Genomic DNA, 24,204 nt, shown 5'->3' with positions numbered 1-24,204 from the left:
TTCCAATGAATTTGTAGCCAGCTAATTATTTCATCATTTTTTTTTTCCTTGCTTTTCCCTGCATGATTGATCCTACTTCTGTTTAAAGAGAGTTCACCTGAAGATTTTGACCTGCCATCATCTCGGCATTCAAAGAAAGCCACTTCCCCGAGCAGTGTTTCCAGCAGGTCACAGAAGTCACAAAAATCAAACCAGCCAGTAGACAGTGACAAGTGGCATTCACGTTTCAATTACAAGCAGGCTGAAAGGGCAGATCCCTTGTCTGTGGGATCTTCTAAAACGAGTGGTGGTAAACATGAGGATGGATTTGTGTCCACTGGGGCAGAAAATGGAAAGAGTGCCTCAAAATTTGGAAACAAGTTAAGTTCTCAACAATCAAGGTTACATGAAAGGTCGCCACATACAGAGGATGAGAATGACCATGAAATTCAGTGCCGTCGTTCACAGAGACTACTAAATGAACGTGGTGGCCAGAAATCATCTCCTGTGGCTAGATCTTCCCAGAAAGATAGCCCTCATGCACCGCGGTCCTCTTCACGCTCAGATGACTGTGAAAAAGAACAGTATCATGCTTCAAAAGGAGGAACTGATCAGATCACTTCAAGGACTCACACAAAGGTGATCTCTAACTATGTCTTTCTAGGAAATCTTCATTTCTATCGTGCACATGACATGGTGTAGGTTGGGCATCAAAAGGCCATCATGGATCCAATTGATGTCCCTTTTACCAAGTAAAAGAATAGAGGCCATCCTTACTTGGATGAATAAATTGCCTGGTGGCTAGTTTATTTGCCTTATACCATGTTTCCATCTCCATATACTCATAGCACAACAGCGTCCGTGACCCTTTGGCCTATGGAATTATGAGGATGGAGCCTTTCTTTACTTGGTCTCATTTCTCAGTTTCTGCATTCAGACTTCTTTTATCTGCATTTCAATGACGTTGTTTCCAAAATAAAGTTGCTGGTTCTATTGATGAAATATCCTCAACATGCTTGGTTAATCCACACCATTGCTTCCCAGTCTCAAGAAAGCTTCTCTCACTAAAGAGAGGCCTAGCTGCTCCTTACAATGATTGAAGATCAGTAAAAAAATCTCTATCCTGAATTGATCATATTTACAAGAAAAAAATCAGAGGCTGTGTGAGATTGGTACTAATAAGACAATCTGCACAGGTGCATTTAGCATAGAATAATATGTGCAGTTGGGGTCTCTACCATGTTGTTATAAAACAGTTATCTAAAAAAAATCTCTTGTTTTTTTCCACTTTTTCCCCATTTTAACCATGAAGGAAGCTTTGAAACTAATCTTAAAATTATGTAGGCCTATTTTTAGGATAAAAAACACAATTTGAGTATGATTTAATGAATTGAAGCGGAGTGGATCATTTTGGGAAATATTCAAACAAGGGGTAAGCCTTCTTCTTCTTCTTCTTCTTCTTCTTTTTTTCTTTTCATTTTGTTTTTGTTGTATTTTTATGTAGTGGGTCTTAATCCACCAAATCATGTTTGATTTATGTTCAATTAGGGCTTATTTGGTCGAAATCGGCAGGTCAAGCTGACAATGCCAAATAGACAGCATTCTTACCAAAGAATGGCCCATTACACCATTGAGTACATGTGTAAAACCAAAAAGGAATAAATATTTGAGATCCTTACACTTTTAGAACTTTACCAGTAATTTTTTAGACTTTTCCTCCACAGAAAATAGCTGTTACACTCAGTGTTCGAAGTATCTGTATTGCTACAAGTTTCGCTGCTCGGGGATATAGAAAAAATATCATTGTCACCGATAATATCATTGATAACAGGAAATGCGGGGAAACATGGGGAAAACGGTGAAAATTTTCAACAAAACTTCAAGAGATGCTAAAATACACATTTGCATATCTAGGAATAAAAAATTATTTTAAAAAATGCATGCATAATAAGTTTCCATTTAACAAGGGCCTAAAAGCATGTGTCGTTGTAACTTGTAAGAAATCAGTCTAACCATCCCATCTATCCATCCAACCATCCCATCTATTCATCCAACCATCCCATCTATCTATTCAACCATCCAAACATCCATCTATATTTCAAAATATCGACAACATACGATATTTCGCCAAGAAATTGTGGACAACTGGAAAGGAAACGAAAGATTGTGGTCTCGATATTGCCCATGTTGCGATAACAATTGAACGTTGCATACAACCATGCGTCCATAAAAAAATTTGAAATGGAAAATTGTTTATTAAACAAATTTTTGGTGATATCAATACATTGGCGATCTTATCAAAATATCACTGATACATTGGCTATACAAGCGACACCTGAAATTTATACAGTCGAAAATATTGGCGATGCATTGCTGATAAAGATACATTCATAATACAAGCGACACCTGAAATTTACACAGTAAAAAATATTGGCAATATCGATACGTTGGTGATACTATGTGATACATCACCGATACTTTGAATTTCTGATGCTCCCAGCGTTAAGAGTATCACTACCAGTGTTATCGGTATCACTGAGCTGGAGATACAGATAATATAGGAGATATTTCAATAATAACGGGGATACTTTGAACAATGGTTACGCTTACAGGGCTGTATCGGCCAATGTGACCCGTATTGTATCAATATCATGGTCTGTGCTCTTCAAACACCCCCCCCCCCCCTGTAATGTTCAAAATGCACTTGGAATGTTTCAAATCAGGGAACAGTTCTAAAATTGCTAACCTTTATTTGACCAACATCTAAGCTGACCTGACCTTAATAATGTTTTCTCGATGAGCTGGGCCTTGTCTTGATCACCGATGGGTAATCATGACTTTTTAAACATTGAGTTGGATGAGTATGTCACATTATGATTTTTGAAACATGTGAGCTGTCTTTATCTGGAGCGAAGTACTTATCTTTTATCATGGTGCACCTCGTGTTTCTTTGTCCTGTGATTATATTCTAATTAGTGCTGTCCATAAGTTGTGTGCTGCTGATCCATCAGGCTTTAATCTGAGTCCTTGCCCAGGTTAACCCAGTCAACGCCCATTATGGTTGCATGAGCCAGGCTGCCCTGGGACTGAATTTTATCTCCCATCACCATTAGGCTGAGCTTGGACTTGTACTTTGGCTTGCTGACCTGAGCTCGATGCTTTGACATGCCTAATTCTAATGATAGATAAACGTGAGCTTTGGAGTGCTTTGATCTGATTTTAGGAGTAAAAACAACCAACATGAATCAGAACTGCATGCAGTACAGGCACAATCTTCTCATACTGTGTGTTTAACTGGCAGGCAATTGATGACACATGTAATGGAAATCTATCTGGAATCAGTCCCTCTGATGCACATAGTATAAAGCAGTTGGAAGAAGAAAATGCTGAACTAAAACAGAGGTGGATTTTTTTCACTTTCTTCTTTCTTCTTGATGGATAGAAGTGAGGTGGATTTGCCATCTCTATGCAACTCGAGCATTGCAGTGATCTCTTTGTTTGTGTAGGAATTTGAGCTCATCTTAATTATGGAATCTGATTTTTTTTTTTTCCTCTCTTTTTGTAGAATTAAGAAATTGGAGGAATCGATGTCACTTAAGTTGCAGGCTGAAAGGGACAAGAATAAATTGCTAAAGGCACAAGTAAGTGCAATATTACTCTCCTGTTATTATTGCATGCCACTCTTTCCACATGTTTCTGGCTTTTCCGTTGACAAGAAGCACCATTTGGTAGAGGTAATGACAATAGTTGATGGGGCAACCTTTTTTGGTACCATACCACCGTATCCTTATGGTGGTACTGGTCAGATGTGGGGCCTATGTGATGGTATTCAGACCATCCAACCCATCCATCAGATACATAACTTGAAAAAAAAAAAAAACCAAGTCCCAGTACTTGGCCCAATCCAAAGCTGAAGTGGGCCACAACAAAGGGGAACAAGATGGGAGGGAACTCTCACCCTTTAATTTCACAGGGGCACACCTGAGTTTTAAAATAGCCCGATTTTTGCCATGCCCTTCATCTGGCCCGGATGAAATGCCTGAATGGACTGGATTCCATATTCATGATAGGATAGCCCCTCCACTCTAATCACTTGCGGGTGTTCCCTCTTGATATGTTCCATGTGAGATGCTCCACCTGAGTTTTGGATCAGGCTGATTTTTGGCGGCTGGGGGCTTTTTGAGGTGATGCATCTGATGGATGGGTTGGATTCTGTGAACACATCACAGGGCCCCACATAGGTTTGTGAGTCTTATTATGCTTTAGCTTGTAAATTACTCGTTGCCTCGTTGGTAATGGTGAGTATTTCAAAAAATACATATGCTTTGGCCCCAAAATCGGGTCAGTCCAGTCATCAGCTGGACCACATGTGGATGGAAAAGGGTGGTTGTGTAAAGGAATATTAACCAACTGTTGAAATTTGATGTGCACATGTGACCACCCGATGTATGGTCAGGATCTCACACATGTGCCTGTGGAGAGAGTACCTGTTGAGATCCCACTTTTGAAAGTTGCCACAGTAATGCTTCAGAGAGCATTGTAGGGAATGCCAGCAAAACTAATTGGTGGGTTTTGAAGTAAGTAATTGGTATGCACATCTTGATGTCAGGGGTGCCAAACAAGCCCAAAACCAAAACTGAAATGGTTGATCTAAACTACGAGATGAGCCCATTTCAAGGTTCAAGAAAGGCTGCCTAACCAAAGCATTTCTCAATTCCCATATATTTTGGCAGGAGTAATGCTACGGCAATTCACTATGTGGAGGCTGCCATGATGTGTATGTGACATCCACTCCATCCATCATTTGTGACAAATCATGTTAGGACAAACTCAAAAATCATGCTGATCCAGAACTCTAGTGGAACACACAACAGGGAACAGTGAAGATGGAGACAAACATCATCAAAGCCTTCCAGGGGACCCACCAAAGTTTTGGATCAGGCTGATATTTGGTTTTTCCATTCATCCTGTCTCTATGAATTAGTTGGAAGGCATATAAATATCATGGTGGGTCCCAAAAAGGTGTTGATGGTGGTCATTCTCATTCCCACTTCTCTCTGTTTGGGTGGCCCACTTGAGTTTTTCGTTGACATGTTTTTTTGGACTCAAGTCCTAAATGAGCTTGCGCAACTGATGGACAAAGAGGATGTCACACACGCATCACGGTGGGCCCCCACAGAGCTTTTTGTTCTAGCAGTAAATCTCCCTAGTATTGCTCTTTTGACAACCGTGTAGAAAATTGATATTTTACCCACCCTGGTTGATAGACATGTTTTTTTCTGCTTTTGTTAGCCCACATCTTGGATGTAATGCTTTGAAGATTTTTAAAGTATGCCAAACAATATTTAGTCAACCACAGAAGGGCAATAATGGCATGAACAACGTCAATTGCCTGTACAATTTCAGTGTTGTGGGCAACCATGAAATTGGGCATGAAACGGTAGCCTGATCCTCCCGAGTTGTTGGTTTCTGAAATATCAGTTTCACGAATTGGAGGAGAAGCTGGAGGCTGCTAACAAAGAACAAGAAGCTTTGATAGATATATTTTCAGAAGAGCGGAGTCGAAGAGACAAGGAAGAGGAGATCTTGAGAAAAAAGTTAAAGGTGAAAAACATCCCATACTCTTGCATGTGCTTTTCTGCATTAGTGCATCGATCCCTTGCTTTACGCTCTGTTTGAAATAGAGAAAAGTTTTGATACTCTGACAGAGTGTGATCATGATACAAAGGTGCTTAGAAGTTACTTAGAACTTCACACGTGACATACCTAAGTATGGTTCCTAATTTTGATGCAATCATGAATATATATATATTTTTTATTTTAAAAAACGAGCTTATTGGATTGCCTAACAATTAGATTGGTGGACATTAATTCAACAGTGAAAAATGAAAAATATCCAATGGTCCTATTTCAACAAACAAGTGTCCACAAATCAGAGGTTAGGATCATTTAAACAGTCTGATTTTGGAACTGTTGTCTGCACGACAGTGAGTTTCACAATTTAGTCAGTTTAATTTAAGTTAATGTATGCCACATCGACAAGTTTTGAGTGCCTGTATACCAAACATCATACAGTACCTGAGTATCATATATAACGTACCTATTTCAAATAAGGGTGCAAAGGGCAATTGCACCCTTATTTAAAGGGCGCCTACTTTAATTTGGAAGTGAAATGCTTTGTTTGGGAAAGTGCTGAAATCCCATTCTGCATTGAGCACTACGATAGCTTACTGAACCTGAACGGATGATTTTCTTTTTTGAAGGATGCTTCTACCACCATACAAGAATTGCTTGAGAAGGTGACCTCTAACACATAGAAGTCCTATGCTAGAGCGCTATGGTTCCGAGTCGAACAAAATCATGACACTGACTTGGTTTTTGATAACTTCCCGAATCTTATCAAGGCAAGGCCATGGAGATATTCCCTCTACAACCAGCTGTTTGTATAGAAATGTAAAAGAAAAAAACAAAGGAAGAAAGGAATGGAAGAAGAAAGGCATGGTGATGCAGAATTGTAAGTCGCAACCTGGACTCGCATTGATGCTGGTAATGGCGAATTATAGGGCGACAAATTGACAAAAGGTTGTTGTATGTGTGTAAGTTGACTGAATATCATGGTTTTCTGACCATGTTCGAACAGGCAGGTGGGCCCTGGTTGCTCTGACACTAACGAGGTGGTGGGATTTTGTGCACCCATTCCCGACCCAATTTTTGAATGGGAATTGAAAACGTATTTCTGCCTGTTCGTCTGCTTTTATAATTTTATAATGTCATCTTTTATGGGAAATGATCACATACAATGTTGTATATTAAAGTGTTTTGTCTTTTTTGTCTTTTTTGTTTTTTTTGTTTCTGCTTATGTGTCACTTGAAGCTGGTATGAGACCCGTTGATATGCTGGTCCCATCTGATCAATGACCTGAAATCAGTGAATTGTGGGCCTAATTCATACAGGCTCCAGATCAGAAAATGCTGAATATCCTTGTGGTGGATCATATCAGATTTGAGTGAACTGGAAACGCTGTGAAGCATGTTCATCGATCAGTCTATACCATATGGGAACACACGCTCGGCCTTTCCACAACTTACATGTCATGGGCCCATTGTAAGGTCGCAGTAACTCACGTCGTTTATATAGATAGTTTCTGGGAAATGCTGCCTGGTGAATGTGGGTAGTTTAGTAAGCGCATTGGGTCCCCCTTTGGGTGGGCCATACCAAAAATCACATTTTCTTTTACTAGTGTCCAATAGATGGGAATCCGGAGGCCGAACATGGGGTCGTTGCCCATTGAAGGTCGCGTGTAACCCCACAGCCCGCATCATTTGTATAGGTCGTTTGCTGTGAAATGTGGACCGTTGATGTGAGACATGTTGGGGAACCCATCACATGTGGCACAGCTGTTGATGTCATGAGTATATTTCTTGAGATGGGTTGTACAATGTTTAGATCACCTGACCAGCGCCGGATGTGTTCCCACGTGTGAGGCAAGTACATGGGGCTTTCAACCGACCGGACCAAGTTCTCACTAAGCTGGCCCATGTAGCAAATCCTAGGACAGTGACAGTGGCGGGTGGAAACAAACAGGCCCGGCCCAAATGCGCTTTTGTTTTTTACGTAATCTTGGCCGTTCGTTAGGTGTGCCCGATCATGCATGATGTATGGCAAAGATGCCCTTGAAACCTTAGATGGGCGGGGCTGATGGGCTCTTAGACACGTCTTGTGCCCATACCACTGATCAGTGGGCTTTAATTTTAGATCTGGGCCCATCGACTGCGCCGGTGTTACACTTACAAATTGCACTCAAATGTGGACCGTTGTCTATATCTTTCTGACCGTGGACGTCCACAGTGAGAAATGCCAAGTGCGAGTTTTTTAAGTACAAGCGTGTGAGATTGGAGATCAGTTTTTTAAGTACAAGCGTGTGAGATTGGAGATCCTTTCTTTGGCCTCTCCAAGTCTTGCTCGACTGTTGGACGGTTCAGATAATGGTCATGTATGCCACGTGTACCGCAAGATTACTTTGACTGCCCGAATATCTGCCACGTGTACGGCGAAGATTACCTTGACTGCCCGAGCATCTACTACCGTATAAGGTTACTGATCATGCCCGCACGTGGCAAAGCGTGGGCCTTGAGCATGGGGCGCGTGGATTATAAGCCACGGCAGTCAACATTCGACAACCTACCTAGCCCGTTTAGAATATATTCGGACGTATGGCAAATTGGCAATAGCATACGTTGGTATGTTAGCTGTTGGATCGGGGTGTTTTGGATGACCTGAACCGTTTGTATTGTGGACCACGCTGTGGAAAGGAGATAAACAAGAAACTCTCAGAGTGAAACGATTTTAGCCCTTGATTAGTCCTAGGTTGAGGTAACTATCCATACTCAACTGAAAAGGAGTCAAATTATCAAAGATTTGAAATAATTCACAGTTTTATTTATGCCCCCATCCAAAGTGAGGTCCATCATATAAACGGTTTGGATCACTCAATGACAACCCCAGATCCAAAGGCTGACGTGCAGACGTATTCTAAACCAATACATCAGGATGTACTCTAGAAAACCTCAATTCAATATCATATCCCTCTAACATCCTACTTGTCCCAGAAATCTGTGTTTTGACTATCAGGACGATTTCAAGAGTCCTGATGCATCATCATGTATAATGAGGTCCACTGTTCCGTCATCGGTACCGTTGATCTAATGGCCCCTGTTGAGCAGCTGGGATGTATCACACGCATGCGGCATGTTGGCATGTTTAACTGCCAAAGTCCAACACGTGCTTCAGAGTTCTGGGCGACTACGATGTAATGTAATCCGCGTGCAACCAAATTAAATCTCTTTTTCTTTTTTTACCATGTTAGGTTTCAAGTCAAACCTGCTTCCCACCACCGAAAAATCTCCCACCTGTCTGTGTGTGTGTGCGACATCCAACCCGTCCGTTGACCCGACAATGATTATCTTCTAAGTTATAACTCAGCCCAATAAAATCATCAGGTGGGCCATATTCTAGAAAACAATGGATAGCCACTGAAATAGTAAATAATCCAAATCGATCTATGTACTGTGTATATTTGTTCCAACTCTTTGTTTCAGTTGACCCTCAGGATAAGGCCAACCTTTTGGACGGCTTGGATTTCATGTTAACATATAGGTTAGAAATTATCGGATAGTTGGACTGAAAATTAGCAATACAAGGGGTTGGACTCGAGATGGCCGTCTTTTTGAAACGGCCAAAACTGAAATCTTGAAGGACACGGATTGGGTACTACCCCCACAAGGACATAGCTAGACACTGTCAGCCTATGTGGGGCCCACCGTGATGTATATTTTCTATCCACACTATCCATCTATTTTGAAAGATCATTTTATGGTATGATTTCAAAAACGAAGCAGATCGAAGGCTCAAGTGGACTACACTAAAGTAAGCACTAGGGATTGAACTCCTAATATTGAAAAATTCCTAGGGCCCACCGTAATGTTTATTTTCCATCCAACCTGATCATAAGGTCACATATACCTGGATGAAGGGAAAATATAAATATTAGACTGATCCAAAATTTTTGTGGCCCCCAAGAAGTTTTCAACTGTAGGCTTTCAATTCCCACAGCTTCCTGTGGTGTGGTCCACTTGTTCTTAGATATTCCTTATTTTTAGGTTAATGTCCTGAAATTATCTTTCAAAATGGATGGACCGAGTGGATAATACATGTACATCACAATGGGACCCACAAAACCCTTGACAGGACCGCCGTGTCTAGCTATGTCCAGGAAAAAATCGGGAAAATAGAAAGTTTTGAACACAGCGGATAAGAGAGAGATTTGGACAAAATTACTTCTAATTTTCAGGTTAAAGTACGTGAAAAAGCAGGGGTATTTTCATATTTATTAGTTTGTCCGTTTGATAGAGGTCTAGATTAGTAAGATAAGTTTGTCCGGGTTGGCAATAGAAAGGTGGATAGAAAGTAGCAACCCTTACGTGCAATTGGTGCCGTGTTTCAGTCATCCAGGCCGTTGATCTGATCCCATATAATGGGATTGGGATTTTTCAAGCATTTCCCATAGATGTTGTTGGCCCTTTGATGGGTGCCCTGAAAATTGACGAGTGGGAGGAAAATACAGCAACGGTCAAGGAAAAATCAGTGATTCAACGGTAAAGATTCTCTAATTTGATTTTATTTTTTTCTTGGTGATTTCCATCTAAAATGTGCCCGATACAATTAACGGACTGGATGGAATAAAAAATGGGCCCGACCTCTACGAAACGATGCATCAAGACTTTACAATTCCTCTTTCAAATAACTATGCGGTGTGGAGAGAAATTTACTACTGTAATTTTATGAAGCATTGCTACCTTTTATCCAGTAATTTTTATGAAGCATCCAAAACCTCCATACATCAGCATTTCCTCAACTTTTGAAAATGGTCGGTCCACTGAAGAAAGCATGCATAACAGGTATATTTTAATATATTGCCTATTGGATAAAGCTTGCATTGGGCTGCTGATTCATTTATATATACATTATCTAATGAATATAATAGATTACAAATAAAACATTATGGTAGGGTGTAGGAAGTTTTTTATAGGGATTATGTTACATATAGCTACGGTTATAATTCGTAGCTATAGGTCTTCTTTAAGCCCCACCTGTATTTTCATCCTTCACTGGTCCGACCGGACGTGCAAAGTCTAAGTTGGTAAGGTGAGGTTTGTATTCTTCGTAAAAATAGCCGGATAAAAGGTAACGTCCACGGTGGTAAATTTCTCCGGTGCGGACCACCAAAATTGACCAAACAAAGGGGTTTGATCGCCTCACACGAACCTTCCTCCATACGTGCAACGTAGCAAGCGTGTTGAACATCTCGTCAGCACATTAGGTGGGCCACACAATAAATATGACTTTAATGCAAAAAATTGAACCGTCCAATCATCAGACGAGCCACAAAGTCTACTTCCAATCTGGACGGCTGGAAAGTTGCTTCAAACCGTCAGTCTCTCCGCAGATGGGTGGTCCCCATTACGATTTGCCCACCGTGATTTCCCAGCCAGATCATCTTGCAAGTGGGCCCTACCCTCTGTACTTGTTCCCCACACTTGCCAGGTTTGGCACGTGTGCTGTGTGTACGTGTGGGGCTACCCAACCTCATAAAAACCTCGGACTCTTATCTTTTCAAAGGTTGGAGAGAGCGAGAGATGGCTGCTGCTGCTACTGCGATTTCAGGGATTGGATTTTCATGGAAGAATTCGAATCCGTCTCTCATCTTCCCATCTTCTTCTTCTTCGAATCCTTCTCGATTCCGTACGAAGATGCAAGCAGTCTCCGTCGAGAAGAAGAGCTTCACTCTCCAGAAATCGGAAGAAATATTCAATGCAGCCAAGGTCCCAATACCCCAAAACCATTCTCTTTATTCTCTTCTTTGCTCTCCTTCTCTAGGATTTTCTTTCGTTGGATGATCTTGTCTGATCTTCTCTCAATTGAGTTTTTTTCATGGCAATGTGAAAATGTAGTTTTAGTTCCTATTTTTATGAGAATTTGATTGGATTCTAGTCATTTACGTGTTTTTTATTTATTTTTTATTTTTTAAAATTAGGAGAGTTTTGAAGATTTCTGGATGTTGAGTTGCTTTTCTGTTGTATTTTCAAATGGGTTTTTTTCTGTAGCGAATTCAAGACGCAGTTTTTGTTCCGTTCATTGTGACAATTTGATTGAATTTAGTCATTTATGTGAGTTTTTTTAGGAGAATTGGTGAGTTTGGTACATCGGGTTGATTTCATCTGCTCTATTCTCAAATGGATTCTTGTATTGCAATGTGAAAATGCAGTTCAATTCCTCTTTTTTTTATGAGAATCTGATTGGATTTTATCACCTGTGTGGTGTTTTGGTAAATTGGGAGAATTTAAGTTTTTTGTACATCAGGTTGATTTTATCTGTTTTATTCTCAAATGCTTTTGTTTATAGCACTGTAAATTTAGCTTTGGTTCCTATTTTTATGAGAATTCGATTGGATTGTACTCATTTTCATGGTTTTTTTTTAAATTTTTTTTTAATTAGGAGAATTTTGAAGATTTTGTATAGGCAAAAAAGGAGAGAGAGAGAGAGAGAGAGAGAGAGAGAGAGAGAGAGAGAGAGAGAGAGAATGTGATGGCATAATCACATGAACATGGGTTATGTGATCGCATACATTTGTATGCGATTGCATAAGCCCCAACAGTCCAAAAAACACATATGCCACTATGGCATATGTGGTCCAAGAACCCAAAATGGCATATGTGATTGCACATGACAACACTGATTACGATGATTGGAGGTTTTTGCATGTTGGGTTGAATTTTTCTACTCTACTTTGTAGTTTTTTAACCAAATCAGGAGAAGATGGAAATTCAGTTCATGATCAGGCTAGAATTTTTTGCTTGGATACTAGTCAATGATGTTTAACTGAGGATATGGTCGTTGATAGAGTGGAATGGCGTAACAGGATTCATGTACCGAACCCAACTAGTTAAGGCTTTGATGACAATGATGATGATTAGTAATTGATTTGATTTTAAGGATAAATTAGAAGAATTGGAGGGTTTCTTCTAAGCATAAAATGTTTCCTTTTCTTTTTAGAATTTGTTTGAATTTTATTCATCAATGTGATTTTGGGATAACTTAAAAGAATAAAGAAGGTTTTGTATGTTCGCTCGCATTTTCTTCTCTACTCTGAAACGTTTTTTATTTTCCTAAAAGAGGGAATGCATTTAAGCTCTTCTACGGATGAGAATAGTCATCTATTTGATGTTTCTAGAGCTCACTCCAACTAGTTGGATAAGGCTACCACAATGATGATGACAGGGATGTGGTGTTTTTTAGAGAAAATAAGAAGATTGGAGCTTTCAGTATGTTGGGTTGGCATTGATTATTCTACTTTTCTTTATAACAAAGATAAAATGCAGTTTTACTTGATGTTCTTATGGCAATTTTCTTAGAATGTAGTGGTTGATGTGATTTTTTGAGAAAAACCGGGAGTATTGAGGCTAAATTGTATGGTTGATTTTGAATTAAGAACCTGGATTTGAATGTGTAGTTGTATACTATGAGAACTAGATTGTTTTTGGATCTTGGGGTTCAGGTAAGAATTGGGCATTCGTATAATGTGAAGAAAATGTATAACATTTGGTAGTTTGTATTCTTTGTTGAGGTCATTGAGAAAATATGCAATCTTCGGCCAAGAAAACCAGCATCTTTTGTTGAAGCAGCAGCTTGTATGAAAGGGTTATGGCCCAAATTGTCTCCCCCTTCAGAAAATTTTAGCCATACAATTAGTGGAACTCTTTTGCTGTTCAACGTGGACCATTGGATGAACCATCAGGTGATTCAGGCCACGTACTTTTGCAGTTGTTTGATGGAGAATATCTTTTGAAATGACCAATCCATTATGGGACCCAATGGATGAATGCCCCACGAATCCCCTACAAGTGGGCCCTACCTTCAGCCTTGTCACGGCAGAACAAAGAATTTCATATTGTTTGACCGAGCATGATATGATGGCTCTTGTTTTTTATGTGTCAATGAAATGACCTTAAACACATTGTCAGCTGTAATCTCTGAGTTGGCTAGTCATGGACAAAGTGAACATTTTGGTCAGTTTGGATCAGTATTGTGCAAGTGCAAGTCATGGTCCCGATTGGTGATGCATGGTATGTGATTAATGGGTTTGACCAAAGAAATTTAGGATATCGATGAAAGAATTATTGAGTTCGAGAAAGTCGCATTTGGGTGGTGGTTTACAAGTTGCAAATATTGATTGATGTGGTTATTTGCTAATTTTCTTCTCTGGAAAGTCCTAGCGAGGATGCTATATCCCTCCCTGACATTGAATGTTCTGAGTCCACATAAAACTTGAGAAGAACCCAAGTTGAGTTTTTTTTTTAGTGAACGGACAATTTCAATGTTAGTCCATTGTAACTCTTGATGAATTAAAGAGTCCTGATGCACCAGGATGGGATGTTTCCTGATGCCCATTCGAAACAAGTGGGTCATGGCTTGATGCTCCAGACTTGATCTCATGGACCTCACCACGATTGATTAATACCCTAATATTCATTCGGGTTGAAACGTCCTAGCCATCCAATAGTTGACCTTGTTTTCACTGTTTTGATTCCGTAATTTTTCTCTCGACTGTCTATTTTTATGCCATTGATAGGAGGGTTAAAATCCTCGGATCAGGGAAAGTTTTTGGGGCATCCCACAGCCATAGCAGAGCCCTTGAGAGATCAGTGATCTGGACCTTGGAATCATGGGCCACACTTGTGCTGCATCAGGTTATTACTTACTTCCTGATGTATGCATGATTTGTTAAGTCCTTTAGCTGCATCCTAGTTCATAGGGTGCCCTTTCTGTAGGAAATTCAATTCAATTTTTTTACGCAGACAGCATTCAGATTCTTTTTTTTCTTTTTCTTTTTCTTTTTTTTTAAAAAAAAATTCCGTTTCCATCTTTCTAGAAAGGTAAATAATTTTTGAAATGGAACATGAACTAATTTTCGAATTTTTATATTCCCTTTTAACTCATTGAAGAAATTCTGGTGCTAGGAATTGATGCCTGGAGGTGTAAATTCACCTGTTCGTGCCTTCAAATCAGTTGGGGGACAGCCCATCGTGTTTGACGCTGTGAAGGGTTCCCATGCCTGGGACATAGATGGAAATGAGTACATCGACTATGTTGGCTCATGGGGTCCAGCAATCATTGGTCATGCCGACGATCAGGTACTATTCCTTTTCCCCGATCGCACTTTTATGTTTTATTTTCTTCATGGTAGACCGGACATCAAAATATGATTGTTCCCTAGCCGCAGGTTTAATGATCTTCTTCGGATAACTGTTTTAGGAGTGTGCTCGATTACATCCCAATGTATTGCAATGTGATACGTCGGGACGTCACCTTTAAATCTGGGTCGTCTTCCTATGATCCAATCCGTTTATACAATGTGCCTCACCTTGTATGGTGTATAGACGACAAATAGAACCTCTCATATTTGATTATTTCAACCATTTGAAATTTGGATATTTTGCTTTGGATCCCCCGTCCATGGGAAGGCCTATCAAATAAATGGTTTGGATCATTGAAAGGAACACAAATCCAATGGCTAGAGTCCCGACCAATCATATTGCAACACATGTAGATGTATTTGAGCAAATCTCTTCTTCTTTTTTTCATTATTTAATGCACATTTTAGTCCGTACTTCTAACAACCTCACATACCCCAGGAGGCAAATGAGAAACATTTTGTTTCCTCTTTTCTATAAGTAAATGGAAATTTTTAGTTTGAATAGAAAACCCAGGCAGCGGAAATAGCCAAAAATAGAGTTTGGGCACCCCTTTTTTTGCCAAAGCATTGGCTAATAGCTTCTTTTCTTTTTTCTTTTTGCTTTTTTTTTTTCTTTTTCTTTTTTAAAATCAACTCAGCTACATCATTTCATTTGCTTCCTAATCAGGAAAAAGCCTGTATAAAGGGTGTGATTTTCTAGTCAACTCAGCTACATCTCCTGACACAATGTTCTCTCGGGATCGAGTCTTACCACAGGCGTTCAGTAGGCAGTGCCCCAATGCTGTACCAAAAAGGAAAAAAGAAAAAGAAAAAAGGATGTGATTTTGAATTTCTTCAATAATGCACACAAGTCTCCAAAGCTCCCATTCTCTATGACACGAATTGCTTGTCAACTGGGGGTTGCAGGAATCTTGGCCCAATGAAAACGTGCCACATATGCATGTCGAAGGCAGGGCCTCATTGAAAAGTGTAAAATCATCATTTGCATGTTGCGCATTTAGTTACAGGCAATTCACGTCCCATTCTCTATTCCACACTAACAATCATCAAATCACCTTCAACTGAGTGCTGGCCTTGTGAACAACTCTTTTTACAAGGTCTCACTGTAATAGGACTGGTCTTGCTCACACCAGCTTAATCTCACCTCTATCTTCTCTAAGAATTCTTCCAATGCACCCGCCCATACTGCCAATAGAGCTACTGTTGAAGTCGAGTTTCAAAACACTGAAAGGGATCACAACCTACTTGAATACCACAGGCTTTTTCATGTCTTCCTGTTCCATGATCATCTCCAATAACAAGTGAGATCATTGAATGTGACTGTACAGTGTGGCCTACCTGAGTTCTAGATCAGGATGATTTTTAATTTTTTTGAGAAATTAGAAACTGATTATTACAGTACATGGCCCAAGCCCTGATTATTTTATGTCTCTGGCACATTCGAAGGTTAATTGTAGGTCTTGATGACTCTGGTCTCTCATGTGTTGCATGTGAACTTTACGTGTAATGGATGCACATTTGCCAACATGTCCATGTGCATGAACAGGTTAGCTGCATGACGGAATCTGCTCCTGCTCCACTCCCACTTCCTAGCTGTTTATATTTGTTAACATTTTGAAGCAGACCCTTTCTTGCAACAATACCCGAATCTGTTGCCGCTTTGCTTCCTGCTTTGTGCAACTATATCAGCCATGTAAAGGGTGGGGCCATCATGATGATCACTTGTTGTGAAAATCAGGCTATTCATCCTCTAGGTGGGACACCATGTATGAAAATGATGGTTGATTTAAATCAGTCCTGCCTATTTCCATATGCACGCAACTCCGCTCCCGAGTACTGAGTGATGAATCCAGCTTGTTTCTTGCTCCCAGTGACCTTCATGGTGGGACCCACTTTTTACATCTGTCCGATGTTGTAGACGTGACATGTAGGCTTGTGTCATTGCATTTGAATTGACACATTGGACTGTACGTGGACCGTCCATTGTGGAAAGGGGAGTTATTTGATACTCTGATAGAGAGGAGTCATATTAAGCCATCCAATTGTGGGATTCAACAACCGCCAATGTGGCATACCCGTAATTCAAATTAAACCATCCAAATCATGGGGGCTGTTGTAGGCCATCACCCAGAAAGGCAAAAGTAGATTTATGGAACAATCCAAACCTCTGATTAACAGACTTTTGTGAGTTCAACCTGGAGCATTGACTACTATTCATTTCAATTGTCCTTTGGAATGCCCACCAATCAGCCAGTTTGGACAATACTTCCATCTGAAGTGGGGCCCATGATTTGAGTGGTTTAATTTGATTCACATATATGCTGCATCCAATTCCGTAGTGCAATTGTATGAACCATCACACTCTGCTAGAGGATTGAAGTCTCTCTTGTGGAAAAACCATAATATAGTTGAATTGAGAACCATTCACAGCCCATGTTCTTACAAAGATCTTGCGTTCAGGTAAATGCAGCATTGATCGAGACCCTTAAGAAGGGGACAAGCTTCGGTGCTCCTTGTGTTCTGGAGAATGTGCTGGCTGAGATGGTGATCTCAGCTGTTCCAAGCATTGAGATGGTCCGGTTTGTTAACTCAGGCACAGAAGCCTGCATGGGGGTGCTCCGCCTGACCCGTGCTTTCACTGGTCAAGAGAAACTCATCAAATTCGAGGGCTGCTACCACGGACACGCTGACCCCTTCCTTGTCAAAGCTGGCAGTGGGGTTGCTACCCTTGGACTCCCCGACTCCCCTGGTGTTCCCAAAGCTGCCACTTTCGAGACCTTAACCTCCCCCTACAACGACATCGAGACCGTCGAAAACCTCTTCAAGACAAACAAAGGTGAGATTGCCGCTGTGATCCTCGAACCCGTTGTTGGGAATGCCGGCTTCATCACACCAAAACCCGGCTTCCTAAAATTCCTCCGTGAGATCACAAAAGAAAATGGTACTCTTCTTGTATTCGATGAGGTGATGACCGGTTTCCGTCTGGCATATGGTGGGGCCCAGGAGTATTTTGGTGTGACTCCTGATCTTACGACCCTTGGCAAAATCATCGGTGGTGGCCTGCCAGTCGGCGCATATGGTGGGCGGAGGGATATTATGGAGATGGTGGCACCAGCAGGGCCCATGTACCAGGCAGGAACCTTGAGTGGGAACCCATTGGCAATGACGGCTGGCATTCATACACTGAAGCGGTTACAGAAGCCGGGGAGCTATGAATACTTAGCTAAGATCACCCAAGAGCTTGTTCAGGGGATTCTAGATGCTGGGAAGCGGGCTGGGCATGAGGTGTCGGGTGGGAATATCAGTGGAATGTTCGGGTTCTTTTTCACTGAGGGGCCCGTTTACAATTTCGCAGACGCGAAGAAGAGCGACACTGCAAAGTTTGCAAGGTTTTTCCAGGGGATGTTGCGGGAAGGAGTGTACTTTGCACCATCGCAGTTTGAGGCTGGGTTTACGAGCCTGGCCCATACATCCGAAGACATTGAACGGACGATTGCTGCAGCTGATAAGGTTTTCCGGCAGATATAAACTGTTGATTTATTGGGGTTTTGGTAGCTATATTTATGTGGGTGAGAGTCGTTTTGTAGGGACTTTTCCTTCAGAGGAATTGTGTGAGATTTGTATTGCTTCCATGTTGTTTAGATGCAAAGCTTGTATTGAACTAATGAAGGACAGCTATCTTCTTCATTGTCTTTGATTTTAATGTGGTAGGATTGGTTCTGGACATGGCCCACCACAACCCATTGGCTGGCTTCCATGGTGGGGCCACCACATCAGTCAATGGCTGTGAGCTGGTAATGTCCCAGAGGGACACCCATCTTTTCCCTTTCAATTTGTGGAGTTTGTTTGAAGCTGGAGGAGATATGGGATATGATCTCATTAATTTGATAGTGATATGAAAATAGGCCCCACTTGCTTTGAAATTTTGGGGCTCTGATCATGTGGGGTCCACTTCCCACACTGTCTGACCTCTGATGGGACAGGGGATCTCTATTTTTTGGGCAAATGGACGCTGATTCCATCGTGAAATCTTTCTGTCCCAAAGCAGATAATTTCTCTTGCCTTGGCACTGATTAACTGAGAACAGCTTGTTTTGGACATATTTCAATTGAGTAGACCACAACGGTTAGACCACTGCAGTAGTTTACCAATTTAAGGTTGTGGTGTGTCATCCCATATACACATCATGCATGCTAGATGATTTGAACTGTTGAAGTAGCGGTCCCATTGTGGATGAAACATAGCCCCAGATTTACCCTGACTGAAAAATCTTAACCGTCTATTTCACTTATTGGATTTGGACAGCTGACCGTTTTAGTTTTTAACCTTCAATGTGACACCCACCAATAAGATAGCTAGGATGGCTTGATCAGTGTTTTTTTAGGCTAAGCTACATCCCAGATGGGCCGTGCGATTTGGATCATGTGCAATGTTGCAGATGGACAAGATGCAGCAACTTAAAAAATGGCAGCTTACTGTCATGGGTTCCTGTATTAGGCCCTAGTTAAGAAGGAAAAACAGAAAATACCATGGTATTTGAGTTTGAAAATGAAGGTTAATTGCTATTTGAAGAAAGAAAACCGATCTACTAATGAATCTAGTTAGACCATTCATGATCATCATCATGTAAGCCTTATCCTAATTAATTGAGGTTAGCTACACAAATCTTCTTCCTCTTATTCACTCCATCAAGGACCACATCTGCAATTAAACAATGGGTCACAAGATCTTTTCTAGCTTCCTTAGCTGATGCTGTTTTCTACCTTCTTCTTGCCCTTTTAGAGCTTGCAACTTCAACCAACTTACTCCTCACCAATGCAGATCTTAATCTTCATTGCACATGGCTAAATCATCCAAGTATATTTCTCTCATTTTATTACCTATAGTAGTATTCCTAAGTTCAATCCAATGCATTCATTTCTAAATCTATCTTTGCTCGTCTTGTCACTCATCCATCTCAACGTCTTCATTTTTGCTCTGCTGTGAGCTTTCTTTCATTGCCAACATTCTGTCACATGCAACATGACTAGATTAACCTTTTTTATATTTTTACCACAATGTGATTTTGAGTCTAATGGATTGCATGCAATGTAGGGTAGTTTCATGCCAACTAATAAAAAACATTTCTTTTAAAGGTATAACCATCACATAGTTAATAATTTCACATCAATAGCAAGCATTTCTACCTCAATATATTTTGCATCTTCCTATGAAACTAGCTCTCCTAAAAAATTGGGGTTGTTTGGATTGGTGGAAATCAAAAGGTAGTAGAGGAAATGAAATGAATTTCTTCATATGCAACGGTTTTCTCGTATTTGTGAAAGATGAGAATTGAGAAAATGGATTTTCTTCTGTTTGTTTTTTTTTTTTTTTTGGTTAGATTTCTTATATGAAAGACCATTTCCCTTTTCACTTTCAAACCTAAAGAAATAAAAACCTTTTCCTTTTTCATAGTTTTCTTCTGACGTGATGTTTTCCTTTCCTAATCTACTATTTAGTTTCCACCAATCCAAGCAAGCTTTAAAAATCTTCTACTAAATTTTCTACTCATAAGAATCGCAAAACAACTACTTAAATAACAAAGAGTGCAAATTACATAACCAGATGGAAGAAAAACAAAGGTAAGGAAATATTAGAGGAATGCCAATATCTTCATAGCCTTCATCATGGATGGGACATAGACCCAAAATCAATCTAGTCAGACAATCCTAACCACTCAAATAGTCTTCCTTTTCAAATGAATGCGAACGGTTGGTTCGCATATTTTTAACATTCTATAATCTTCCCTTGAAAAGTCTTCTAGTTGGATGGTTTGGCTCATCTCATCAGTGTGATTTTTGGGCTGTAAATCATCCGTGATGTGGCCCACCGGATAAGCCATATGGATTTCGTGTCCCCATGAAGAATATCATGGATGGTGATTTAGGGGTTGGAGTAAAAGAAGGCAACCATGATCTTGGAATTTCAAGGGAGAAAACAGGAGTGGGAGGAGATGGTGGAAATGGCGGGAAAGGTGGCATTGGAAAAGGAAATGCCGGTGAATTTGCAAATGGAAAGGGTGGCAAATTGATGCAGGGAAGGATAGTGAGGTTGAGCACCGTCTTCCTTGCGAGGATAACTGTTCCGAATCCACGGAACTTCTCTAGACTCCTCACAGAGAAACCTCGAATCCACGAGGAAAAGAAAATAGAAATGATTCTAAAATATTTGAAATAATTTTATTGATAATTGTCTAATCTCTATGCGTCTCTGTTACACCCTTAATATAGAAAAAAACTAAAATTCGTATTTAGTAAAAATAACAAAATCCTATCTCTAATAAAAATCTTAATTCTATTGAAAATATACTAATGCCTAATTTCTAAAAATAAAAATTCCAAATAAACTTTTATAAGAATATTCCTAACGTAACTATAAGTTATTTCTAAAAAGTAAGAAAATCTAAAACTCTAAAAATAAAAATAAAAAATATTAAAAAATTCAGAATTACTAATAAATAAAAAAATTCCCCTAAAAAATCATTTTTGAGCTAAAAGCACATGTTTTTTTGACAAAACGGACGAATGCGACCCACTTTTGTGGGTCGGTTCACCTCGAATGGCCTGTTTCAGTAAAAATTGATAGATCGTGTGCCCTGTATCGATACCCAGATCAAAAGTCACAGTCAATTTACTGTCCACCTTCTTTTGCCCCAACCATGCTAGAAATGTATACATGACACGTTCCCCCGTCACAAATGAGGGAAAGGAAGCAAAGGAAAATGATCCAATGATAGAAAAGGTGGCAAGTGAGGGAAAGGAGGCAAAGGAAAACGATCCAACGGTGGCAAAGGTGGCCAAAAGGATTTTGCAGCATTTAAAGATCTTGGCATTGATCCTTTATGGGCCCCACAAAGGGCATTATCTGTTTTGGGTGGCCCAAAATTCAGTGTATCTAATCTCGTGGTCTTCCACGCAACTGAATCTTTTAAGGGTTGGGATTTCGAGTCTGTAACTGCCGAATCCGTTGGTAGTTGTGTTAAGTGAGAAGTAGGCCTGCTTGGTTGGTAGTTTTGAATTTGCTTTGAAGTTGCACTCTATCTGCACTTTCACACCTGATCAGATTTCAAAACAGAAAAGCGAGTAATCAATCAGGTGAGCTTCCTGCATTTTCTAAATGGTGGTGACCCGTCAGCTGCTTATCAATGCTCCTCAATCCAGGCCATCCAAAATGTGGGCTCATTTATGTTAGATCTTTATTAAGAAATTGACGGATTATTTATGCATCAATAATAGAAATTCAATGTTATAACCTTAAAGCGTACCTGATTAGGAAGACATTTCCGATACCTTGATGTCGCGACGGAAATTTTTATCTTCCGCACCATACACCTTTAACAGAACCTTCAATGAGACTAGGGTTTTCTCTCTTGTGTTGGTGAGGAGACCAACGCATGTATTTATAGAAAAGATATTTATAAAAGCTTATCTATCGCACTTCTCTCCTCTAAAGTCTTCGGATAACAGGTTTTTATATCTGGCTTAATAATCAGGGACAACAGTTCAAGTATCCCGCTTCAAAGCTATTTGCAATGATCATAATTGTGGTGGGGTTCACTAAATTACTCAATTTGAATAATCCAATGGTCAGATCTAAATTGATAATCATGTGTGGCCCACATAATAAGAGTCTTACAATTTATGGATGAAGCATTGCTCGGAGACCATAACCATCCAAATAGTGGCCATCAAATCCACGTCTAAAAAAGAAAATGGTATGTGGGAAATATTCAATAGATGTTATCAGATGGTTAAGATTTCCAAAATGGTATCTCAGGACATTGTCCATCCACAATGGGTTCCTCCGTTGGGGGCAGGAATCCTCTACAACACCTGTTTAGGTATAATCCACTCCGTCCATCAGGTTCTATCCTTGATGTCATATTATCAGGATAAAAGTCATGGCCCACAACATGAAACAATGGGAATGAGATGCCAACCTTAGGATTGTCCATGTGGCCACCATGGGTTGTGTCTTTCATCAAACCGTTAATCAGGTGTAACTCATCTGTATGAAGAGAAAACACAAAAATCAGCATGATACAAAACTCAGGCAGGCCACTGTGAATTTAGCGGTTCGGGAGTATTTTTACATTGTTCCCATCAGTGTGGCCGCCAGGAGATTTTAATTGGGCTTGTCTTCTACATCTGTGGTTCAAATAACAATTCTCACCTGATGGACGGTGTCGATGTTAACATATACAACATAGTGGACCCCACACAGCTTGGGCGTTTTACAGGCAGTCTGGATGGACATACATGACATGACATGAGAGAGTACGGATGGATCACCACCATTTAAAAATGGATTGTTCATATTAATCTTACTACAAATGGCCCGATGATCATTGATCTAGACCATCTATCATGTGGTCCTAACCTTATTGTCAATCTCTCTCAAAAAGTGGCTTTGGCTGAGGATCCTACACGTGTGAGCCACATTCCCACGAAATTCACCGTACACGTGCCAACACGGGAAACGTGTGACAGATCCAGGCCATTCATCGAATGGGTGCCATCATGAATATGACCTGATGCAAATCAGGCTGTCCACTTATGTGGGCCACGCTTGTATGAGAAAAATGGACGCCTAGAAAAAAGAAAAAGACCAACAGTAGATCTTTATGTTTTTTGGTTAGGGATGTCCCCCACTCGATGAATAACGGCTTGGATCCTGCACGCATGTGTCACATTTGGCACGTGTGTCGGGAATCACTTTTGACAATATCAAGGAACTAGCACGGGTGGCATTTGGACCGGAATCGTGTACAATACCCGTAGTAGGCAGCTTTCTAAAATACCCAAGATGTAGGGCCTACCATGTTTTATAAGTAAATCTACTCCGTCCATCAGGTGAGACCCGTTATTTCAACTAGACGTACAAAACATGGACCCACACAAACCTACGGTTGGCATCCCATTCAGTTGTTCCCCGTGGTGTGGTCACCTGGGTTTTGATCTCTCTGCTGCTTTCTCCAGATCTAGAATCGAGTATAGAACCTGATGGACGGAGTAGATTTTACGTATACAACATGATGGGCCCCACAGGCTTGGGTATTTTACAGGCTGAGTACAACAGGTGTTGTAGAGAATTCCGGTCCAGCGCAAGCCTGGTTTGTTGGTTTATCCAGGCTGAAATTCAGACGAATCTGGGTCGTCCATTTTATCCGGCCTGAACTATGACATGCATCAACATGAGCATGGACGACTTGGCTGTCAAAACTGATCGAACGGTCCAGATTTCTTATTTAATGGGCCTAAAAAAATGGTCGCAAAACAGACCGAACCAAAGCATGTCATGATCACAGCCCATGATCTAAAGAAACTGAGTCCAGGTCTAGGCAGCCCGTGAGCTAAGTAATATGGCTTGGGCCG

The 24,204-nt window shown here is 40.5% G+C and overlaps 2 protein-coding genes across 3 annotated transcripts in view; both read left to right on the top strand.

The window, feature by feature from the left end:
- The window catches only part of LOC131246698 (protein MICRORCHIDIA 7-like), a 49,937-nt gene extending 43,217 nt beyond the window's left edge, over positions 1-6,720 (top strand). For both annotated transcript variants that reach the window (XM_058247049.1, XM_058247048.1), the window contains 5 exons: positions 89-618; positions 3,281-3,381; positions 3,545-3,620; positions 5,461-5,583; positions 6,243-6,720. In XM_058247049.1, the coding sequence (XP_058103032.1) occupies positions 89-618; positions 3,281-3,381; positions 3,545-3,620; positions 5,461-5,583; positions 6,243-6,296 (884 nt within the window). In that variant the 3' untranslated portion in view covers positions 6,297-6,720. The remainder of the gene's footprint in view (positions 1-88; positions 619-3,280; positions 3,382-3,544; positions 3,621-5,460; positions 5,584-6,242) is intronic.
- A 4,427-nt stretch (positions 6,721-11,147) lies between these two features.
- Positions 11,148-18,478, top strand: LOC131246697 (glutamate-1-semialdehyde 2,1-aminomutase, chloroplastic-like). The gene is made up of 3 exons (XM_058247047.1): positions 11,148-11,360; positions 14,556-14,729; positions 17,252-18,478. The coding sequence occupies exons 1-3, from the start codon at positions 11,175-11,177 to the stop codon at positions 18,317-18,319; spliced, it is 1,428 nt and encodes a 475-aa protein (XP_058103030.1). The 5' UTR covers positions 11,148-11,174; the 3' UTR covers positions 18,320-18,478.
- The last annotated feature ends 5,726 nt before the right edge of the window (positions 18,479-24,204 follow it).

This window comes from Magnolia sinica, chromosome 5 (assembly GCF_029962835.1).
Source record: "Magnolia sinica isolate HGM2019 chromosome 5, MsV1, whole genome shotgun sequence".
NCBI classification, from domain to species: Eukaryota; Viridiplantae; Streptophyta; class Magnoliopsida; order Magnoliales; family Magnoliaceae; genus Magnolia; species Magnolia sinica.
This window is presented reverse-complemented; position numbering and strand designations above follow the sequence as displayed.